We start from the raw sequence: 21,205 nt of genomic DNA on the forward strand, positions 1-21,205 counted from the left end.
CAAAGTTTGTAGATGCTACAAAAGCGAAGTGGTAATATGAGTTGTAAAAAGAATATAAAGAAGCAAAATGATTTGAGCAGGCAGAATGAGTGAGCAGAACATGGCAGATGAAATTTGATGTGGATGAAACAGGAGTTTTTCCAATTTGGAACACAGGAAGAAAAGGGGGCAGAGTTTTTGAAATGGTGAAAGATTGAGAGCATTGATGTCCAAAGAGATATTTGTGTCCTTGTACACAAGTCACTGAAAGGTAATATGCAGGTGCAGAAGGTAACTAGCATGATGGCCTTTGTCACAGGAGGAATTAAATACTGGAGGAAATGTGTCTTATTTCAATTATATAGCAATTTGGTGAGACTGCATCTGGGTATTATGTGCAGTATTAGTCTCTTTATTTTGAGGAGGATAGACTTGCCATAAAGCTATAGCAACCACCTTCGCTAGACTAATTCCTGGCATTATGGGATTCTTGAGGAGAGATCGAGACGGGACCTGTATTCTCGAGTGTTTTAGAGGAATGAGAGGTGATCTCACTGAAACGTACTATAAATTATTCAAGGACTAGACAGCGTAAATGCAGGAAAATGGGTTGACAAACTTATCAGCCATGATTGAATGGTGGAACAGACTTGATGGGTTAAGTGGTATAATTTCTGTTCCTATGTCTTATGCAGATAGAGGTTTATGGGTTTGAGTTAGTGCATGTGTGGGAGTAGATTAGAGGTTAGGTTAGGGTGGGAGTGTTCAAACTAAGCAACAAAGTGCCAGGTTTAGGAGCAAGGCTGAATTGGGATAGATATTTGTGTGGTGCAGGGACCACATGAAAATTTCCATCCAAGCCACACTTAAAACTATATTGCAATGCCTTCATAGTTACTCAGTTAAAACCCTGAAACTCCCTTTCTAACAGCCTTGTTGGAGCGGATTATGGATTGTAGCAATTAGAGATGGCAGCTCACCACCATTTTCTCAAGGCTAATTAGGATGGACGATCAATGATAGGTAAAAACAAATCAATGATAGCCTAGACAGCAACAGCCAAATTCCATGAATGAATAAAAACTCTGCAGTGAACTCTTGGAACTCTTTATTTCAGAGGGCTTTGGAACCCAGTCACTGAGTATAATCAAGCAAAGGTCAACGCAGTTTCAGATACTAATGACATCAAGATAACACAGAAAATGGCTTTTTGAGGTACGTGATCAGCCACAATCTAAACTGGCAGGGCAGGTTTGAGGGGTTGAATGACCTAAATATTTCTAATATTTACTTGTAGGAAATTTCCGTTCAATGAGTACTGGGCACTATCAGCATGCAGATGAAAACTGAAACTGTGCTATTAAATAAGGTTACTGAGGGGTAAAAGCTCCATGAAAAATTGGAGGGCAGCCTTTTCTGTATGAGATTTCTTGAAGGTCCCTGCCCCCTACCAAAACCCCTCTGTGCACTGGTAGAATAGTACTCAGTGTGTGGTTAAGCCTTCTGACAGATTTTAGTAATGAAAGCATAATCCAAACTCAAAAGTAAATTAAGACCTCTAGTAATACGCTTTAAAGCTAACTATGTACCAATCCTAATCAAATAACACACTGCCTAACAACATGGAAGACTAACACACATAATTTGGGCATACCTGTACTTCCGTCAAATCCTCCCACTGCATACAGCAATCCATTCAGTACTGCTGCTCCCAGAGTGCTCCGCCTGTCCTGCATATTGGCATTGCTCATCCACTGGTCCTTGACTGGATCATATGAATCAACTGTTCTCACTCGTAATGAGCCATTAAAACCTCCAACAGCATAAACTAACCCACCCATATACATCACACCTGCAAGAGACAGAAATTATCAAAATGTAAGTCAACTCTTGGATGATTAATGCACTTCTCTGTGGCAATCAATAGGCCTTTCACAGTACTTTGTGAAAGGCTGTATCAAAACACTACAATTTCATTTGATTATCCTCTTAATTATATTTTATTGTATCAAAGAGCCTCAATTATGTTGTGGAACAAAACATTGATTCAGTTAAAGCTGTGGGTGGATTAGAAAGGAAAATCAACTTTGACTTCATTTCATTCTCTAGCCTTTTGTCAACAAAATTCAAAACTGCAGAGGCAACTCGGCTTCCTTAGTCTATCATGTAAGGTACATTAGTTATATAAATAAAATCTGAAATGCAAAATATTTAAGTAGTCTCAGAAATAAACAAAGTCAGATTAACTTCAAAATCAAGCTAGTGCATAAAAGATTACCTTGCTTATTTCATTCAAACGTCTACACTTTTTCCCCAGGAAGAGTAACTGGCCTCCTAATTAAACTGTGATCTTTGCCATAATCACAAATAGGCATGAAACAATTTGTTAGCAAAATAATTAAGAGTTTAATACTTAACCAATTATTATATTAAACTGTACAGAAATCTGTGACTATGTCCTATTTACACACTAAACCCCCTTTATCACAAATTGCTGGACACTTTGTACCACTTTATTGAACACCACATGGCAACACCAGCTCACCACCCATCTTTTTAAAGTTAAGGGATTGCTGCATTTACACAATAATTACAAGCAAGCTCAGGCTGGGTCCTTAAACATCATAAATCTCATCACTAAAAAGGTACCCAGGTTCCTGCAACCTCTATGGCAAAGAAATGGAACAGTTGAAACTGTGGCCTCATATTCATGGAATATAATTCTAAATTAATGTTTGTCCTTTTTTTTTAAAATTTTTCCTCCCATTTGTTTTCCCTCTGTTATATGTAATCTTCCTTTCCTTCACTTGAATTTTTTTTTGTACCTGATTTGAGTGTTAAATCACCTCATTTTTCATCATTCCACTTGATCATTCACCAAGTTCCCAGAAATTCACCACCAGCTCACACTTCCAAAAACATTTCGAGTCAAAGTGTCAAACAGTGCACACTCTAAATCTCAATTGTATTTGTCACCTTAGTTGTCGTTTTCAGCAATACCTCCCTCACATCCAAACCTGCATCAAGAGCAGGAGCCACTCAATCACATGTCAAGTTTCACCAGCACAAATCTTGTTTAAAAAAAGAGATTCAATATTTTTCCTACGCATGCTCAAGAAAATCATCATTGAAGGGTCTTATCTTCTTGGATTTATATAAGATGCTGAAAGCACCATCCACATATATTAATAAAATTCTGAGGAGCTTATGTCCCCTGGCCAAAGTCAAGGGGGAAAAGATTTCACTTTATGCAGTACTTTTCACAATCACTAGCTGCCTAAAGTATGTTTTCGGACCAGTATGTACAGAATCTAAATCAGCTAATACACAGAAAAATTATGAAAGACAACTTGCACACAGCAAGGTGCCAGAAACAATAATAAAATAATGATCAGATAATCTGTTTTAATCTTGCTGGCCAAGGGCAAAATACTGCCAAGAATTTTTACATGCATCTGATGGGACAGATGGAAACTCAGTTCAGTGCTTCATCTAAAAGCTGGTACAGCAGTCCCTCAATACTTAACTGGAGCGTCTGTCAACCTAGATTTGTGTTCAAAGCCTTGGAGGGGAACTGAGGCAGGACTGACAACTTGGAACCAAATAAGGCAGACCCATGTAAATTATTTCTTCCTCCTTGAAGTTATATCAACTTGGAAATTAAATCACTGTATTAATCTCTGTATGAAGGTCATACCAGGCAATAGCTCAGATTTGTGGTCATGTCTTGCAATTGCTCAGACCTTTCACTCTAGGTGTTAGGATATCATGTTGAGGTTGTATAGGACCTTGGAAGAGGCCTCATCAGAATTCTGGTCTCCCTGTTACAGGGAGGATGTTATTAAGCTGGAGAAGATTCAGAAGAGATTTACCAGGATTAGATTAGATTAGATTACTTAGTGTGGAAACAGGCCCTTCTGCCCAACAAGTCCACACCGACCTTCCAAAGAGCAACCCACCCAGATTCATTCCCCTACATTTACCCCTTCACCTAACACTATGGGCAATTTAACATGGCCAACTCACCTAACCTGCACATTTTTTGGACTGTGGGAGGAAACTGCAGCACCCGCAGGAAACCCACGCAGACACGTGGAGAACGTGCAAACTCCACACAGACAGTTGCCCGAGGCAGGAATTGAACCAAGGTCTCTGGCACTGAGAGGCAGCAGTGCTAACAACTGTGCCACCGTGCCGCCCTCAGGATGTTGCCAGAATTGGAGGATTTGAGTTATAAGGACGGGCTGGGACGTTTTTCACTGGATTGTAAGAGCTTTATAAAATAACAAGTGATGTAGATAAGGTCAATGGCAGGTGTCTTTTCCCAAGAATGGGAGATTTCAAGACTGGGGGCGTATTTTTAAGGTGAGAGAAGGATTTAAAAAAGACATGAGGTAATTTTTTTTATTTCAGCGAGTGGTTTCCATGTGGAATGAACTTCCAGAGAAAGTGTTGGATATGGATACAGTTACAAATGTTTAAAAGATATTTAGCTAAGTACATGAATAAGAAATGTTTAAAGGGACATGGACCAAGTGCAGGCAGGTGGGACTAGTTTAATTTGGGATTATACTCAGCATGGTTGGACCAAAGGGTCTGTTTTCATGCTGGATGACTCTAAAGTTTCAAAATTAAATACCTTGAATTGGTAATCAGGGGATAAATCTAAACTGCAGCTATATTAATGTAGTAACATTTAAGAATGGGTGCAGTATTTCCACAAAGAAAATCTATAACAAAATTACAGCTGCACTACATGATCAGGAGTTCCATGTGTCAATAATTTCAGTTTACTTTTTGGCTATGTTTTGGCTCATGCAAATCAAAGAACCATTCAGAAAACTTAGGAGTTATGTGAGCTTTTCCATAAAGTTTGACCTACAAGCTCCAACTTTTAATATCTGTTACCAACACCATGTATTCCCAAGACTGTTGTACGATGAGATTTCCTGATGAAGCGCTCTTGCCCAAAATGTCGATTTTCCTGCTCCTTGGATACTGCCTGACCTGCTGTGCTTTTCCAGCACCCCACTCTCGACTCTGATCTCCAGCATCTGCAGTCCTCACTTTCCCCTATGAGACTGAGGCAGATTTACAGTCCCTGTACCACAGACCTTAAGACTTTGTTTTAATTATGTTTCTTAGCTCCAAATAATGAGATTATGGGTTTGGGATTTACTCTAGGCCTCGATCAATTAATCTAGGCTAAAATAAAAATTCAGTTCAATACTGAGGGAACATTATATAACAAAACCTCTCCCCTCCTTCAAATATATTAATTGAGACACCAGCTTCTTTTCCTGGTAGCTGCGAAACTTCAAAGTAGTAGATAGCAGAGATCCTGGCCAACATTCTATCCTCAGTTAGTAATTGATTAAAAAATTGATTAACTAGTCATTCATTACTCTCCAGTAGTAGGGAGCAAAACCATTGTCATCCATCACAATACAACAATGACAACAGCCTGTGCACAGTATGTTTCGTGAAACATAGATATACATACTTAGAAGTTAAACAAAGCAAGTCCTGTTTGTAATGGCACTACTATGGGCGGCACGGTGGCACAGTGGTTAGCACTGCTGCCTCACAGCGCCAGAGACCTGGGTTCAATTCCCGCCTCAGGCGACTGACTGTGTGGAGTTTGCACGTTCTCCCCGTGTCTGCGTGGGTTTCCTCCGGGTGCTCCGGTTTCCTCCCACAGTCCAAAGATGTGCAGGTCAGGTGAATTGGCCATGCTAAATTGCCCGTAGTGTTAGGTAAGGGGTAGATGTAGGGGTATGGGTGGGTTGCGCTTCGGCGGGACGGTGTGGACTTGTTGGGCCGAAGGGCCTGCTTCCACACTGTAAGTAATCTAATCTAATCTTAATACACAACAAAAAAAAATTGTTGCAAAGCATTCTCAGCCTAGAAATCAAAAATAAATCAGTTCCTCTGATGAGGCTTTTACTATAATCAAAACAATCCAAGGTACTTTACGGGAATGGTGCCAGACAAAAACTGGATAGAAGAACAAATAATAGTCAAGGTCAAGGAGATAAGCTTTCGGGGATATCACTAGGAATACTTTATACCCAACAGCTAGATATCCAAAACTTAGTATTAATTAACATTTGTTTACCTGCTCTACACCGCCGAGAGGGAAGCTCCGCAACTTGGTACCAACGTTCTTCAGCAAAATCATAGCACTCCACGCTCCGGATAGCTTTTGGCGCTTGGCCACCAACCACTACCAGCACCTGAAAGGTTAAATTGTGTTTCATTAAAGTTCTGCATGATACCTCAAGCAGAAGAAATCAATTGCTTCATTATTTTACTTATGTAAGGAAAAAAAACTAAAGATCCAATACACCCATACTGTGAAAATGTGCTCTTCCCTCAACTAAACTCATGCAGTTATTCAAAAAGCAAAAGGAGGGATTAAAAAAAAAGAGAGAAAAAAATCTCTCAATCAATTGTTAGAATGAGGAAAACACAATATGTTACATTATTTTGATATGTAGTCTAAATGGTTATTAATGAAACTTGCCTTAATATCCTGCCCTGATTTTGTCACAAAAATTTATATGGCTTTCTGTAATAGAAGATGCAAGCAGTTATATCATCAACTTAGCCAATCTGGCAATCTACAGTATTATGATTTGATTGACTCCTAGATAGTTCCTGTGCATGAAACTCAAAGAGGATGATATTTGGCTGACACACTTACAGCTGGAGTAAAGAAAAAGGGGATTTGGTAGCAAGAATGTTATGAAATCTGATCAGAATTGTGTGAATGTGGCAATAACTCATGTGTTTGATTGCACAACTACTGAGATATTGAGAATCACATACCTTTGGAAGGCTGACTGGCGTTCTTAATCTTGTTCTGGTTGTTTTCATTAATGCTCGTTGATCCGCTGGAAGCAAATGATACTTCATTGCTTCGATGAGGTAATCTTTGCATGCATTACTATTTTTAACCAATGTCTCCTCTTCCACTCTCTGTTAAACAAAACCAACAGTTTTTGATGCCATGTGAGTGCTGCATAACATTTAGCACATTATTTTCAAAAGTGCTTTTCTCCTTTACCAGATAAAAATAGCTATCAATAATTGGTAACAAAAGCAATACCAACTCTGGTTTTCCAAGAGAACAGACATTCCCTCTGTGTCACAGCTAATTAATACACTGATAGAGTGCTCGGTCTTGACCACGTTGGCACTATTTTTAAAGATGATACATAAAGACAAAACTGACTCTCTTAATTTAATCCCCAAAAGTACGAGACAATGAGAAGGGGAACAAAATTTGCTGACTTTATTTTTTAAAAACTCAAACTGTATTATAAACAAATTCTGGCCAAATTATTCATAACTTTCTAAAATTATACCCACAGTGATTTGACCCTTCCAGACCATTTCCCTTCAGCACAGTAAGGGTTACCTGCACCAGGTATTCGCGTGTAAGGAGAGGTAGCCGGACGTTTTCCATCAATCGTGCCATATGCTCCTGCCGGGGCTCCTTATCATGTTTCACCCACGAGATGGCTGCTTCAAAAACCTGATTGAATTAATAATTGTTTAGTATGACTGTACATCCAATGCTTCATAGATTTGCAATGGATATCTCTATAGCCTACTATAGGAATCTTAGGCCAGTGAGATTCAAACCATCCCATAGGAAGGGATGGGGGAGTACTTGTAATTGCCCATCATGAACTTACTCCCTTTCCTTATCTGAACTAACTTCATTGGGTTGAGGTTGTAAGGTTGTTGTTTTATGGGTAACACATCTGCTATATTTACATTATGTATAGCCAAAGACATTTATCCTGGCACAATCACTCAAATCAATTTATGAGTCTGTATTAGCTTCTTTAAGTCATGTCAATAGTTTTCTGGAAGAAATATTCCATCATGACTTTTAAGCTTCCGAGTATTATCCAATTTGATTACTGTAAGGCCAATTTGAATTTTTATTTTCGGTGTCATTTTCCAATTTTCTATTTTTATTGAATTGTTTATTTAACTACTGTAAATACACTTTTTCTCCTGACTATCCTTCCTTTCATAAACTCTTTAACATCTAAAGAACACAATTTTTCCCTCATATCTGGAGTACTCACTACATAAAAAAGAAACTCAATTATGTAAATTATGTAAAAAGTTCTAATGACCCTTGTTTTTAAGGTTTCCCCAGACACATTTAATAAAACCATGCTTTGTTTCCAGTAACACCACTCTGGATTTTAGCTTCATTTTTTGTTGAGCATTTCAAATCTTTTTGGCCAACTTTAAAAGCTGCTTCTATTTTATACTCCAAACCCTATACGCCCCTATAGGTAATGAGATCACAGACAAGGCTCACCCAAACAGATTCAAGTCTAGAAACACAAAACAGATACAGAATGCAACCAGTTCGAAGCACTATCCAGTTCCAGATGGACACAGATCAAACAATCATCTGGGATTAAAATTTACAAGGTATACACTGAAAATTGGTAAAATGCAAATGAAATTTCAAATGCACATTTGTGAGCACTCATCAGCGTCTACTGACATCAGAATATTCTAGTAACAGTAAACTCCTGAAAAAGTGTGAGAAAGATTGAGGAATGAAAAGTAAAAGCACACACTGATGGGAGGCAGAGAAGGTAAGTAACAAATTGTGTGCAATAATTATAGCAATACATTTTCAGACAATAATTATTGTTTACTGGGGTAGGGGAGATCTCTGACTCACGTGATGAAGCAGGTAGCAATTTCATGGATCTATATTGCTCCCTGTTTTTCACCCTATATATGAATGATTTGGATGAGGAAATACATATAGAATTTGCAGAAGACATCAAATTAGGAAGTGCATTAATTTGTGTAAATGGAGGCAGAGAGACACGGACTGAGTTAAACGTGGGGAAAGATAAATCAGAATTGATCTTACTGATGAGAGATTAGGAGCTGGCAATGAGAGTGGAATTTTGATATCTACGTATTGAAATCACTACAAACGTGTAGAAAATGTGATTTAAAAGAAATAAAAGGAATCTTGGCCTTTACAATAACAGAGCTGTAATATAAAAGTTGAGGTAATATCTCAGTTGTACAGAGCCTTCATCAAATCCCATTTATTGCAGTGTATTCAGTTTTGGCACAGCACCATCAAGAATAAATTGACTGCAGGATAGAACACAGATTCATCAGCATTATGCCAGGACTATAGGAGCTAAATTATGCAAACAAGCAATGTAAATTTGGTATGAATTACCTTTAGTTTAGAAAGTTAGGGGGCAATTTAATAATGATATTTAATATAAAGTAATTCAATTATACATTTGCTCTTCATTTCTTTCCTGTGATGAAAAAGGAGCATAATTTTAAAACTAAAGTTAGGCCAGTCAGAACCAAAATCAGTGAAAGGTTTGTACACAAATACTAACAGAATTTCAAAGCACGGTCCCAGAAGGTTGTGGCTACTAGATTGTTTGCATGTTTCATGATAGGGATCAATTAGTTGTTAATGAATGATATTAAGAGATATGGAAGGAAGCAGAGCAATTACTGCAGACACAGATCAGTCAGGATCTAGCTGAAAGCAAATCAGGCTTCAGAAGCTAAATGGTCTACACTAATGTTCCTAAACATCAATTTGCATTTATACATGCCATAAATATAGAAAATGCACAGAGGCACAAGGAAAAAAATTGTTTAATTAATTAAAGATAAAGAGGAGATTAGGAGTGATGATCAAAAACTAAGCCAAAATCATTGAGTTTTTAAAAATAGGAGGAGTTGAAGGCACAAGGGGATTTTGAGAGAAAGCTCAATTATCAGGCACCTAGGCAGTGGGAGGCATAAAAATGAAGCCAGATTCAGGTGCTTGTGGGTAGGAGAAAGAGAAGTTTACAGCAGCAGAGAATCTTGAGGATATGGGAGTTTGAATGCCACGGAGGGATTTTTATACACAAAACATTGCAAATGTTATTTTTAAAGCATTGAGAGATGTGAAATCACTCATCAAACTAGGCACACATTGCTCCTGGTAATGGTGAGTGCATAAACTTTTCGAGTGACAGATGCACTGAAGTAGTAGAGGTGGCAAATCATGCTATGAAAGTGGAAGATCTTCGTGATCAATATAGTATGAGATTGGAAGATCACCTTGGGTTCCAAGCGTTTGATCAGTTTTGTTCAATCTGAGACATTTGATGGGGAAGAGAATGGAATCAGTGGTGAGTGCACAACATTTTTGCAGGTGTTTAAAAGATGACGACTTTAGCCAGTGCAATATTCAGACAGACGGCTCCATCCACCAAACTTTTACCCACTTTGTAGACTCTATCCTCCCCACAACTTGCTTTCTTACCTCTTTTTGCATTATCAGGCACTTGGCTCAATTTCAGCATTCAATTAATCCAGTTAATTAATATGAATCCTAAACAGTTGAAACTCCAATAATTCCATTGGTATTCCATTCATTACAGTTTGCCAATGCAAAAATGATCCATTTACCCTGATCCTGTTTTTTTTTTAAATTAATTATCTCACCCCCTATAATACCGATATATCATTTTCAACATCATGAGCTCTGATCTTTGCAGCAATAATTTCTGTGGAACATTACAAATGCCTTTTAGAAATTCAAACACACTACATTAACTGGTCTACCCTTATCTACCCTGTTCGTTACATTTTCAAAAATCTAATTGGGAGAGGCACAAGTTTCCTTTCACAACATCATGATTGCATTCTAATTTTCTAAACAACACTACTTTTTCAGTAACCGATTCTACTATTTTACAGGAGTTGGCAAACTGGCCTGTAGGTTCTTCTGCCTCCCTCCTTTCTGGAACAGAGGTGCTACATATGCGATTTTCAAATTTGCTAGACCTTCCAGACTCTATAGAATTTTGTAACATTATACCAATGCATCTACTCATCTTTGCAGCTACTTCTTTTAAGACACCAGAATGTAAGTCATCAGGTCCAGGAGACTTGTCAGCCTTTAGTTCTATTACTTTTCTTTGCATGTTTTCTCTCGTAATTATGGTTGTTCTAATTTCCACCCTCCCTTTTGGTTTTCTCTTGTTATTGTTGGCCTGCTTTTATGCTTGCTTGAAGTCTCTGCCATTTCCTGGTTTCCCATGAAGTTCCTAGCTTCACCCTCTGTGGAGCTGATGCTCACGTCAGCTTCGCTACTAAATAATTAAACGGTTACAAGTGAAACCAAGCAAGAGAAGACCCATTAAGTTCAATGATGGCCTGATCAGTTGTGTTCAAGGGTGCAGATTGAGAATGCATGACAGTCACACAGAGAGTGATTCTGAATTTGGTCATGGTTCTTCCCAGGTTGAGAGACTGTTGGTGTTCAAACAGGAAGTCGTAGAAGAGCCAAACACAGATCAGCAAAGTGATAACTCTAAGACTCTCAGAAGAAAGAGAGAGGTTTATGTTGAGTGGTAACTTCTAGGGACAGTTATGACATTGAGAATGATGGCAAGCCCTTTAAGGAATGAGGAACACGAGTGGCTTGGTGCACAGTGTGTTTGTCATTCCTAGGACACAAGTACTGCTGGCAAGGTTAGTATATGTTGTTCATCCTTAATTACCAGTGAAAAAGGTGTTGGTGGGCTGTCTTCTTGAATCACTGCAGTCCATCTCACGTAGGATGCTGTACAGAAGAGTTCCAGAATTTCAAAACATGACAGCAAACAACAGGTAATATATCAAAGTCATGATGACAAGTACCTCAGAAGGGAATCTGTAGGTGGTAGCTTGTAGGTGGTAGCTTGTAGGTGGTAGCATTCCCATCCAGCTCTGGGTCTCATTTTTTAGGTAGTACAGGCCATGGGTTTGTAAAAAGCTGTCAAAGGCAGCCTGGTGAGTTACTGCAGCACATCTTGTACATAATACATACTGCTGCCATTGTGTGTCACTAATACTGAAACTATTTACTATTCCTACAAAAAGAGAGACTAGGAATGAAGTTCACTGCTCAGCAGTTTTTTGGAACTTATGTCAACAGTGTAGGAGGTAATTCTTAAATGAGATCAGATGAGTTGGAAGGAAACTACCATGGGGATTCGGTTAGATGCGTACGGGTAAGAAATGCAGTTGAACAAATAGTCTTTGCCTTGGTACTAAAATGTTCTTTCATATCTACAAGATATCTTAAAAGCATCATGTACCTTATTAATTATTCTATTAAGATTTTATTCTGTCGGAATACATGACAAAATATTGTAATAAAGTAAATATTTCGAAACAACAATAACCCATTAATCTTCTCTGGTGTTCTTTGAGGAACAAGTAATGCTCAAGGCATTAGAACTCTTGTCTGAATGCTGCCATAGGAGGTTTGTTAAGTTAAACTGAGCAGGCTTATTAATGGTGTATTGGCACGGATCCCCCGCCTGAAGGCCAGCCTTTGGCCTATTGCCTGCTGATATTTCTCCTGGAACGGATTTCTTGATCATTTCCGTCAGCAGCGGTTTGCCCTTCTTTCACTCTCAAATGCAGGGTCAGAAAGCAGAAATTGTAACTGGAATTGAATTTGTGCTATTATGAACCATGTACTGCCAATCTAAGGCCATTCCTACACAATTGGGGTCTAGATCCAGTTAATTGTAAGCAGGTCCTGAAGGTTAATGGGCAGCGTTCCCTCGGCGTGAAAAAGCTGCCCTTAGGTCTCTTTTATATCTTTCCCCTCTCACCCTAAACCTATGCCCTCTAGTTCTGGACTCCCTGACCCCAGGGAAAAGACTTTGTCTATTTATCCTATCCATGCCCCTCAATTTTGTAAACCTCTATAAGGTCACCCCTCAGCCTCCAACACTCCAGGGAAAACAGCCCCAGACTGTTCAGCCTCTCCCTGTTGCTCAGATCCACCAACCCTGGCATCATCCTTGTAAATCTTTTCTGAACCCTTTCAAGTTTCACAACATCTTTCTGATAGGAAGGAGACCAGAATGTATGCAATATTCCAAGAGTGGCCTAACCAAATATCCTGTACAGCCACAACATGACCCTCAGCCCCCTGTACTCCATACTCTGACCAATAAAGGAAAGCATACCAAATGCATTCTTCACTATCCTATCTACCTGCGACTCCACTTTCAAGGAGCTATGAACCTGCACTCCAACGTATCTTTGTTCAGCGACACTCCCTAGGACCTTACCATTAAGTGTATAAGTCCTGCTAAGATTTGCTTTCCCGAACTGCAGCACGTATGGAATGAGCTGCCAGAGGATGTGGTGGAGGCTGGTACAATTGCAACATTTAAGAGGCATTTGGATGGGTATATGAATAGGAAGGGTTTGGAGGGATATGGGCCTGGTGCTGGCAGGTGGGACTAGATTGGGTTGGGATATCTGATCAGCATAGACGGGTTGGACCGAAGGGTCTGTTTCCATGCTGTATATGTCTATGACTCCATAACATCAAACACCACACACGGAACCTTGGAACAACTGCACGAGCAGCTTACAACTGGACAGGTGCAAAAGTAAATTTGTAGTTAAATTGCTACTAAGCGAATTGGTCTTTGTTGAGGTTAGCAAGTACTTGCTTGTAATCTGTAATTATATGAATAAAAATAAAATGTCTAAAACTTCGCTCCAGCTACATTCCAGAAATACAGTGGATGAAAGTAACAAGGCAAGGAAAGGACCATCTCCAATAATAGAGGTTAACCCACCCTCTTCATGAGATTCTAAGGCATTGTGGGACAAAATCCTGGTCTTTGCTACCAACAGAAACATAACTGGACCAATCATATGTCAAGGCTACAAGAGCCTAGGCATTCTGTGTGGAGTTGCTCACATCGCAACTCACCAAAGTCCTTTACCATGTACAACATGCAAGCGAGGAGTGAGGTGGAACATCATTTACTTGCTGCATAGGCACAGCTGCAACACTAAGGCAGCTCAAAATAATCCAGTCCACTTGATCATCACACATACTACAAAGCACAGGAGCAACCTATCATAGATTTTCTGTAGGATCTCTCAAATCTGTGAGCCTCATTACCAAGAAGCAAAAAGACAACAGATGCATGGGAATAGCGAGACCTTCACATTCCCAAAGTCCTGCAGCAATCTGGTTTGGACATGGATCACAATTCATTCAATCAAAATTTTGGAACTCTCAAACAACCTAGTTGAAGCACTTTCATCATGCTGTACATCTCCATGACTAAGTCAAGAAGGTGGTCCATCAATATCTTTGAGGAGGTGCCTGTGTTGGATTGGGGTGGACAAAGTTAAAAATCGCATGCCAGGTTATAGCCCAACAGGTTTATTTGGAAGCACTAACTTTCGAAGCGCAGCTCCTTTGTCAGGTAGCTAGTGCGGCAGAATCATAGACACAGAATTTATAGCACAAGATCATAGTGTCATGCAATGTATTGAACAAACCTAGATTGCTGTTAAGCCTTTCATCTTTTAGAAAGAATTTGTTGATTCATTAACATACAAATCCCAGGACTTCTTCCAAGTCACATTCTCGTGATTTAATATTAAAAAAATAAGTGACATTTCAGCTCAGAAAATGAATTAAAGGTGAGGTTAGAGTCTGTATGTATTGCAATCTTGAGTCAGGCTGGTCAGTCCCTATTTCCAAAGTAGGGATATATGAAACTTCACATGGATTGACTGCCTGCAGAGTGTATGCTTTTAGAGAACGAGAGCGAGACGCATCTATAGGAGTGAGTGAGTGTGTGCTCATGAATGTGACGGAGTAGAAGCTTGTGAGAGGCTCTCAGAGGCTTCTACTCTGTCAAACACATATGCGCACTCACTCTCTCTTTCTCTCCATGCATGCTCGTGCACACAGTATATGGGGTGAATGTGCATTTGCAGATACATTTTATTTTGCTCAAAAAGCACACAATCTGGAGGTAGTCAATCCATGTGACATTTTATAAATGCCTCCTTTGGAAATAGAACCAGTCTGACTCAAGTTTGGAATACATACAGACTCTAACCTCACACCTTTAATGCACTGTCTGAGCTGAGTTGTCACTTACTTTTTATAAAACCTTAAGTTATTTGGGAATGTGGAGTTGAAAAAAGTTCTGGGATTTACATAATAAAATCTGTAATCCATTCTAAAAGGTGAAAGCCTTAACAGCGATCTAGGTTTTGTTCAATACATCATAATATGTGCATGACACTATGATCTTGTGCTATAAATTCGTGTATTATGATTCTGTCGCATTAACTAACTGACAAAGAAGCAGCGCTCCGAAAGCTAGTATTTCCAAATAAACTTGTTGCACCATAATGGGGTGTTGTGATTTTTAACTTCATCAATATCTTCCCACAGCAATCACAAACTGATCTTGTGATCCCACATCCCTGTCATTATCTTTTCCCCAAAAGAATGTGTCAATTTCTCATGTCCCTTTGGTAATATAAGCTCCAAGACAGAAAAAAAAGATTGGGCTCAAATTTGTCTATTGCAAGTAACACTTCGGGTTATTCAACACAGCTTCAGTGCTCCACCATTCTGCAGCTTCCCTTGTGGGCTCAAGTAAATTTATAAACTTCTGAAAGCGGAGGGAATTCTACCGACAGAGTTAGTACAGCAAGTCAGAAATTTTGCTGTTGATGTGGTGGTCAGGGGTTAGAATTAAAGAGGACATATTTTGCATCATTATTACTGGTGGAAGGACTGAGTCTTTAAGGTAGTGCAAAGGTTGTTAATCAAAGAGGCTGTTTTGTCCTGTATAATGATTGCATTCTTGAGTGCTGTTAAAGCAGAATTTATCCAAGAAACTGGAAGATTTCCCACCACATTCCCAATTTGCACACTGTCAGTGGTGGAAAGATTTAGGGATCAAGAAGTGAATTACTTGCTGCAGAATAACCAGCCTCTGATCTCCTCTTGTAGCCATAATAATTCAGTGGCTAAAAGATGGTCATTCCCCAGAACGACAGTGGCAGGATATTGGACAACGCCAAGTGTTATGACTAAGATGGGAGGAGTGCAGCCTCTCTCCCACTACGCCAATGGTCACAACATAGGTTTTTAAATGTTTACCCAATTACTGTATGGCTAATTATTTATTTTTTCTATATTAGGTTCAGGAAAGCACCATTAACCAAGTTTCTTTAGGAAACAAAAGAACCGATATACTTTGAAAACTGGGTCTAACTGGCAAAGATGCAAAAGTGATGAACACAATCTGAAATATAAAAGTGTAAATGTGTACCCTACAAAATAACTCAGCACAATTTCTTTTAAATAGCATTTCTTCTGTGCAGAGGTTAACTTTTGGGGAAAACCCTTTGGCCATTAATTATGAGCTCTTGAAGGAAAACAGGGCCAAGCAAGAAATGTTCAAGATGGCTGTTAGTTAATGTCCTGACAAACAAACAGTCTCTCCTAACATAGGCAGTTGTCACTAGGACCTTGCAGACTCCGTTTAATCAGGAAACATTAAGAATTCTTTCAGAAGCTCTTCTTCAGGTAAAAACAGCTGGATCAGTGTTTCAATTATTACACTGGGGCCTCAAAAGGGTTTTCTTGAAAAGGCAGATGAGTTAGGTAGCTCTCTGTCTCAACATGTTGTACTTCAAATGAACTCCAAGCATCATCCAAAACAAAAACTACTTCACGACAGCCATAAACCTAGGCATGTGATCACCAGTGAATGGCTTAAACCATGTAACTTTAAAAGTGTATTTACAAAAAAGAAGTCCTATTGTATCCTTTCAATGATTTTTTTTTGAAGTCCTTGTATCTCCCCAATCTTTTCAAATTAACTTGTGACCACAATTCTATAAAAGAAAAATGCTTTTAAAAAAGTAAAGAATGAAGCATTTTCATAACACAAAAATAAAACAAAGAACTGTGACTGCCAGAAATTTGAAACAAAAACAAATTGCTGGAGAAATTCAGCAGGTCTGACAGCATCTGTGAGAAGAAAGCAGAGTTAATATTTCATCAAAACAGGACAGATTCAGTTTTGATGAACAGTGAACAGACTCAAAACATTAACTTTGTTTTCTTCTCACAGGTGCTGCCAGACCTGCTGAGTTTCTCCAGCAATCTGTTTTTCTTCATAACACAATGCCATTTTAAGGTCAGTGTGTTAACCTCTCCCCTGTTGGAGACCTTCACTCCCTAGTGCGTACCACCTTCAACCCAAGCCTGAAAGCTGTCCATATTTAGGGGCATGAGCATCTCCAATATCTAAAGGGGTTTTGAGCAAACATCCTGACCTCTGACCTGATGATGCAGGGAGGTCATCAATGAAGCAGCTGAAGGCAGCTGGACTTACAACACAGCCCCAAGGAACTCGTGCAGCAATACTTTGGGACTGAGATGACTGACCTCCAAAATCCACAATCATCTTACAGTACATTATGTCAGCACAAAGTATCAGGTAAATATTAAGTCACGATGAGGCAAAAAAAATCATACATTCCAAATATGTAATTAGATTTTGGCAAACAAGTACTACATCAAATCAACTAACTTGTTTAGGGTCATTTGGCAGAGCCTGGAGAACGAGTATTTCACTTGGTACGTAATACTGATGATCAAATTAGTTACTCAAGGTTGTGCATTAAGGTAGTATTGTTTATTTAAAGACTAGAATGTGTCAAAATTTCATATGCTAACGATTAAAAATATAAATCATCACACCAAGTCTCACCACAATTTAACAGAGTACTGAGTCACCATCAATTCTGTAACAAACAGTATTGCTACCTTGTACACTCAACGTGGATCAGAGAGTCATTGGTCATTTAGCTACTGGAGTCATTTAGCTACTGGAGTCTCTCTGCCAATCACACAGCGGAAGAAGGTAACAATCTACATTACTTACCCCAACCTCCCAAATTCTGCAAGTGTACAAGTTAATAAATCTGTGTTGAAGTTTGCTTTCTTATGAATACCAAAGTTAAACCAAAACATAAATAAATTAAAAGATTCACCTTTTATAGCTGAACACATAGCATATTGCATAATATTCATATCCTGACAGCCGCTGTGCTGTCATAGCAACCATCAGCCTCCAACAAATTCCTAATTAGCAGCTCTACAGGACAACCAACCTACACAACACTTCAGAAAGTCACGCATGCATAGCAAAGGCAATTTACTTTATGAACCCAAGCCGCGCCATTTTATGGCGAGATATTTAAATCGAGTAAGCTAAATCCATCTACACAGTACTGATCTCTAATTTCAACTTGAAGTTAATTTGTATGAAAGCTTTTCAAATAGACATGTTACCATTATTTTTGCTGATGACTTGCTATCTAAATGCTGCAGTCTTGTGCTTGGTAACAAACAGAATGCAATTCATAATTTTAGCTACTTTTATATTGCCACCATTTTAATTCCGGTTGAGATTGCTGCCCATTAGACAGCTTAAACATTTAAATTGCTGCATTGAATACCATTATCCTTAATGTAGACATGGAATTTGTCAATGTATTTATCTGTTCAATCATGAGGTACTCGTCTTTCTACAGGGTGTGCCTACAAATGCTGTTTCAGTCACTTGGTTATTGCCATTTCTGCAAAAATCACTGCTATTATCGACACCATAAAGTCATCCAGTTTCAGAATATTCAACGTGGTCCTGGTAAATATACTGCAACTATCTTCCCGAATGGAACAATACTATCGAGCTGAACACTGCATTTTGATCCTGAGCTACTCTAAGAGTTCTCATATTTTTGAGCTTGCTCAACAAAATGCTTTTAAGTTGTTGTGGCATTATCCACATGCTGGTAAAAACAGTGACTGCAGATGCTGGAAACCAGATTCTGGATTAGTGGTGCTGGAAGAGCACAGCAGTTCAGGCAGCAACCAAGGAGCAGCAAAAATCGACGTTTCGGGTGAAGGGCTTTTGCCCGAAACGTCAATTTCGAAGCTACTTGGATGCTGCCTGAACTGCTGTGCTCTTCCAGTACCACTAATCCATTATCCACATGCTGTCCACCTGTTCTTATCCTATATCTCAAGAAAAACAGGAGCCTGCAAGAGATGGATGCATAGGAACATAATCTAGATATAATGATATGGCTGCGAAAAGTTAATTCATTCTGGATTTTAAGACTATCAAGGTTTTTCTACTTCTGTTTTTTCAGTTGGAACATTGTTCTTTTTCTTTAAACACTGAATATTTTAGATCAGTTTCCGAATAAAAGGTCTAATGCTCTACAGCTTCAAAATTAGCTCCTGAACATTACTATCCAAGTAAATCATGCAGAACTGAACAGAAATTCATGATTCACAGATTATTTTTAAATTACTGTAATCACCGTTTTGCTTTCACAAAATCTATTTTTGGTACTCAATCAACAGCAGAACATCACATTAAACCTTAAGCACGTTCATTACACAATGAAGCTAGAACTATGTAACAGCTTAACGTGGAAAAGTTTACAGCACACTCTTCTGATCGACTTTTGTTCTGTTAATTATTAGTTCTACTCTTTTCAATGGCCAGTATTTTAAATTAAGAATAGAGGTAAAACTAACAGAAATCATCAGGACTATGGAGGGAGTTAGTCTGCAACTTCCAGCAGCCACAGAATGTATAGATAAACACACAAATTCAAACGTTGTTATCAGAGAGCTTTGATCCTTCATTCAGCTCATTGTAACTTAGAGTAGTGAGGGGCCTGGATACAGTGGGATGTGGAGAAGACACTCCATTAGTAAGGGAGTATGAGACACGAGGACCCAAGGGCATAGCCTCAAAATGAAGGGATGACCCTTTAGAACTGTGATGAGAAAGAAGATGACAAAATTATGTACTCAGCATGAAAACCACAAATCCTCATTCTAGGAGGAACCAAATACTGCGTGTGGTGGGTGTGCTGGTAGTGCGTGTATGTTGACAATTCAGATTAAGTTATCGGAATGTGAAAGTGACTGGACAATGATGGGTCTTCCGTCAGAGCTAAACGGATAGTAATTGGGAGGGGCAGATATTCCACAAAGTGATCCCCCAGTCTGCATTTGGTTTCTCCAATATAGAGTAGGCCACTTTGGGTGCAGTGAATACAGTACACAAGATTGCAGGAGGTACAGGTGAGATGCTGTTTCACCTGGAAAGACTGTTTGGGCCCTTGGATGATGAGCAGGGAGGTGGTGACAGAGCAAGTGTTACATCTTCTGCAGTTAAATGGCAGGGTGCCATGATGTTGGTGGTTGTGGAATGGATTAGGATGCCCCGGAGGGAACGATCCATGCAAAGTGCAGACAAGGGGAGTAAGGGGAAGATGTTTTTGGTGGTGGTGTTCTGCTGGAGTTGTCTGAAATGGCAGGGAATGATCCTTTGAATGCAGAGGCTGGAGGGGTGAAAAGCGAGGACAAGGGGAAACCGATCACACTGTTGAGAGTGACGGGAAGGGGCAAGGATAGAAGCATGGTTGTCTTTTCTAGTGCCTAGGTTGAAAACAGGTGGTCTATCCAGTTTCACTTCTTTGTTGAGACTTTGTAGCGATTGATACAACTGAATGGCTTACTGGGCCATTTCAGAGGGCCCATATTATTGTGGATCAGGAGTCCTAAGTAGGCCAGACCAGGTAAAGATGGCAGATTTCCTTCCCTGAAGGATATTTTGTTGCATTAGTTGTCAGGATGCAATTCAGGCTCTGAACACTAAGCTTCTTTAATAATGCAATCTCTACTCCCTTAACTTTCGCATTTTTAAAACTGAGAGCTCGCTGCTTAAAAGTTGTCACTTTTATGTTTCCATCTATCTCCCGATGCTCCATTATGCCCTATAAAGGCTCAATTATTGGTGAGACAGCCATTTCATATTTATCCATATGTAATCCTTTATTATGCTTTTTCCAGTTATCAGATTTAAAGTTTATTGGCATCTAACCATATCCTTTGCTACAATCAGATTACAGGTGATTCCAACCAGGCTTTCCCTCTTGTGTATCTTTATTCTGGTCAGCCCTTCTCTTTGCTCGGATTGTAAGCGAACATGCATATAAACAATTTTTTTTTACTTTTAATGAAAAGATGTACCAAAATCTTTATCTCTGTTCTCCACAGATCATATCTACTACTGTATCTGATTTCAGCATTTGCTTGCTTTATTTCATATTTCTAATTGTTCCTGTTGTTTATGCCATTTAGCACAGAGCTCTGCAGCTTGCACCTGGAGTCACCTTTCACCCCAACAAACTAAGCTGGATTTGAATCCTAAAAATGAAAAACCGTTCTCTGCCCATGTACCATGTCCTGTGTTCTTGAAGCTTTTTTTCC

General features: G+C 39.1%; 1 protein-coding gene across 2 annotated transcripts in view; it reads right to left on the reverse strand.

Moving 5' to 3' along the window:
• klhl2 (kelch-like family member 2) overlaps nt 1-21,205 on the reverse strand; it is a 149,762-nt gene that overhangs the window by 38,475 nt on the left and 90,082 nt on the right. Inside the window, exons 7-10 of one of the 2 annotated variants that reach the window (XM_072576288.1) lie at nt 7,403-7,519; nt 6,811-6,960; nt 6,098-6,215; nt 1,634-1,831 (exon numbers count right to left, since the gene is read on the reverse strand). In XM_072576288.1, coding sequence (XP_072432389.1) covers nt 1,634-1,831; nt 6,098-6,215; nt 6,811-6,960; nt 7,403-7,519 — 583 coding nt within the window. The remainder of the gene's footprint in view (nt 1-1,633; nt 1,832-6,097; nt 6,216-6,810; nt 6,961-7,402; nt 7,520-21,205) is intronic. The other variant, XM_072576380.1, reaches the window with a different exon arrangement.

This window comes from Chiloscyllium punctatum, chromosome 1, assembly GCF_047496795.1.
Source record: "Chiloscyllium punctatum isolate Juve2018m chromosome 1, sChiPun1.3, whole genome shotgun sequence".
NCBI lineage: Eukaryota > Metazoa > Chordata > Chondrichthyes > Orectolobiformes > Hemiscylliidae > Chiloscyllium > Chiloscyllium punctatum.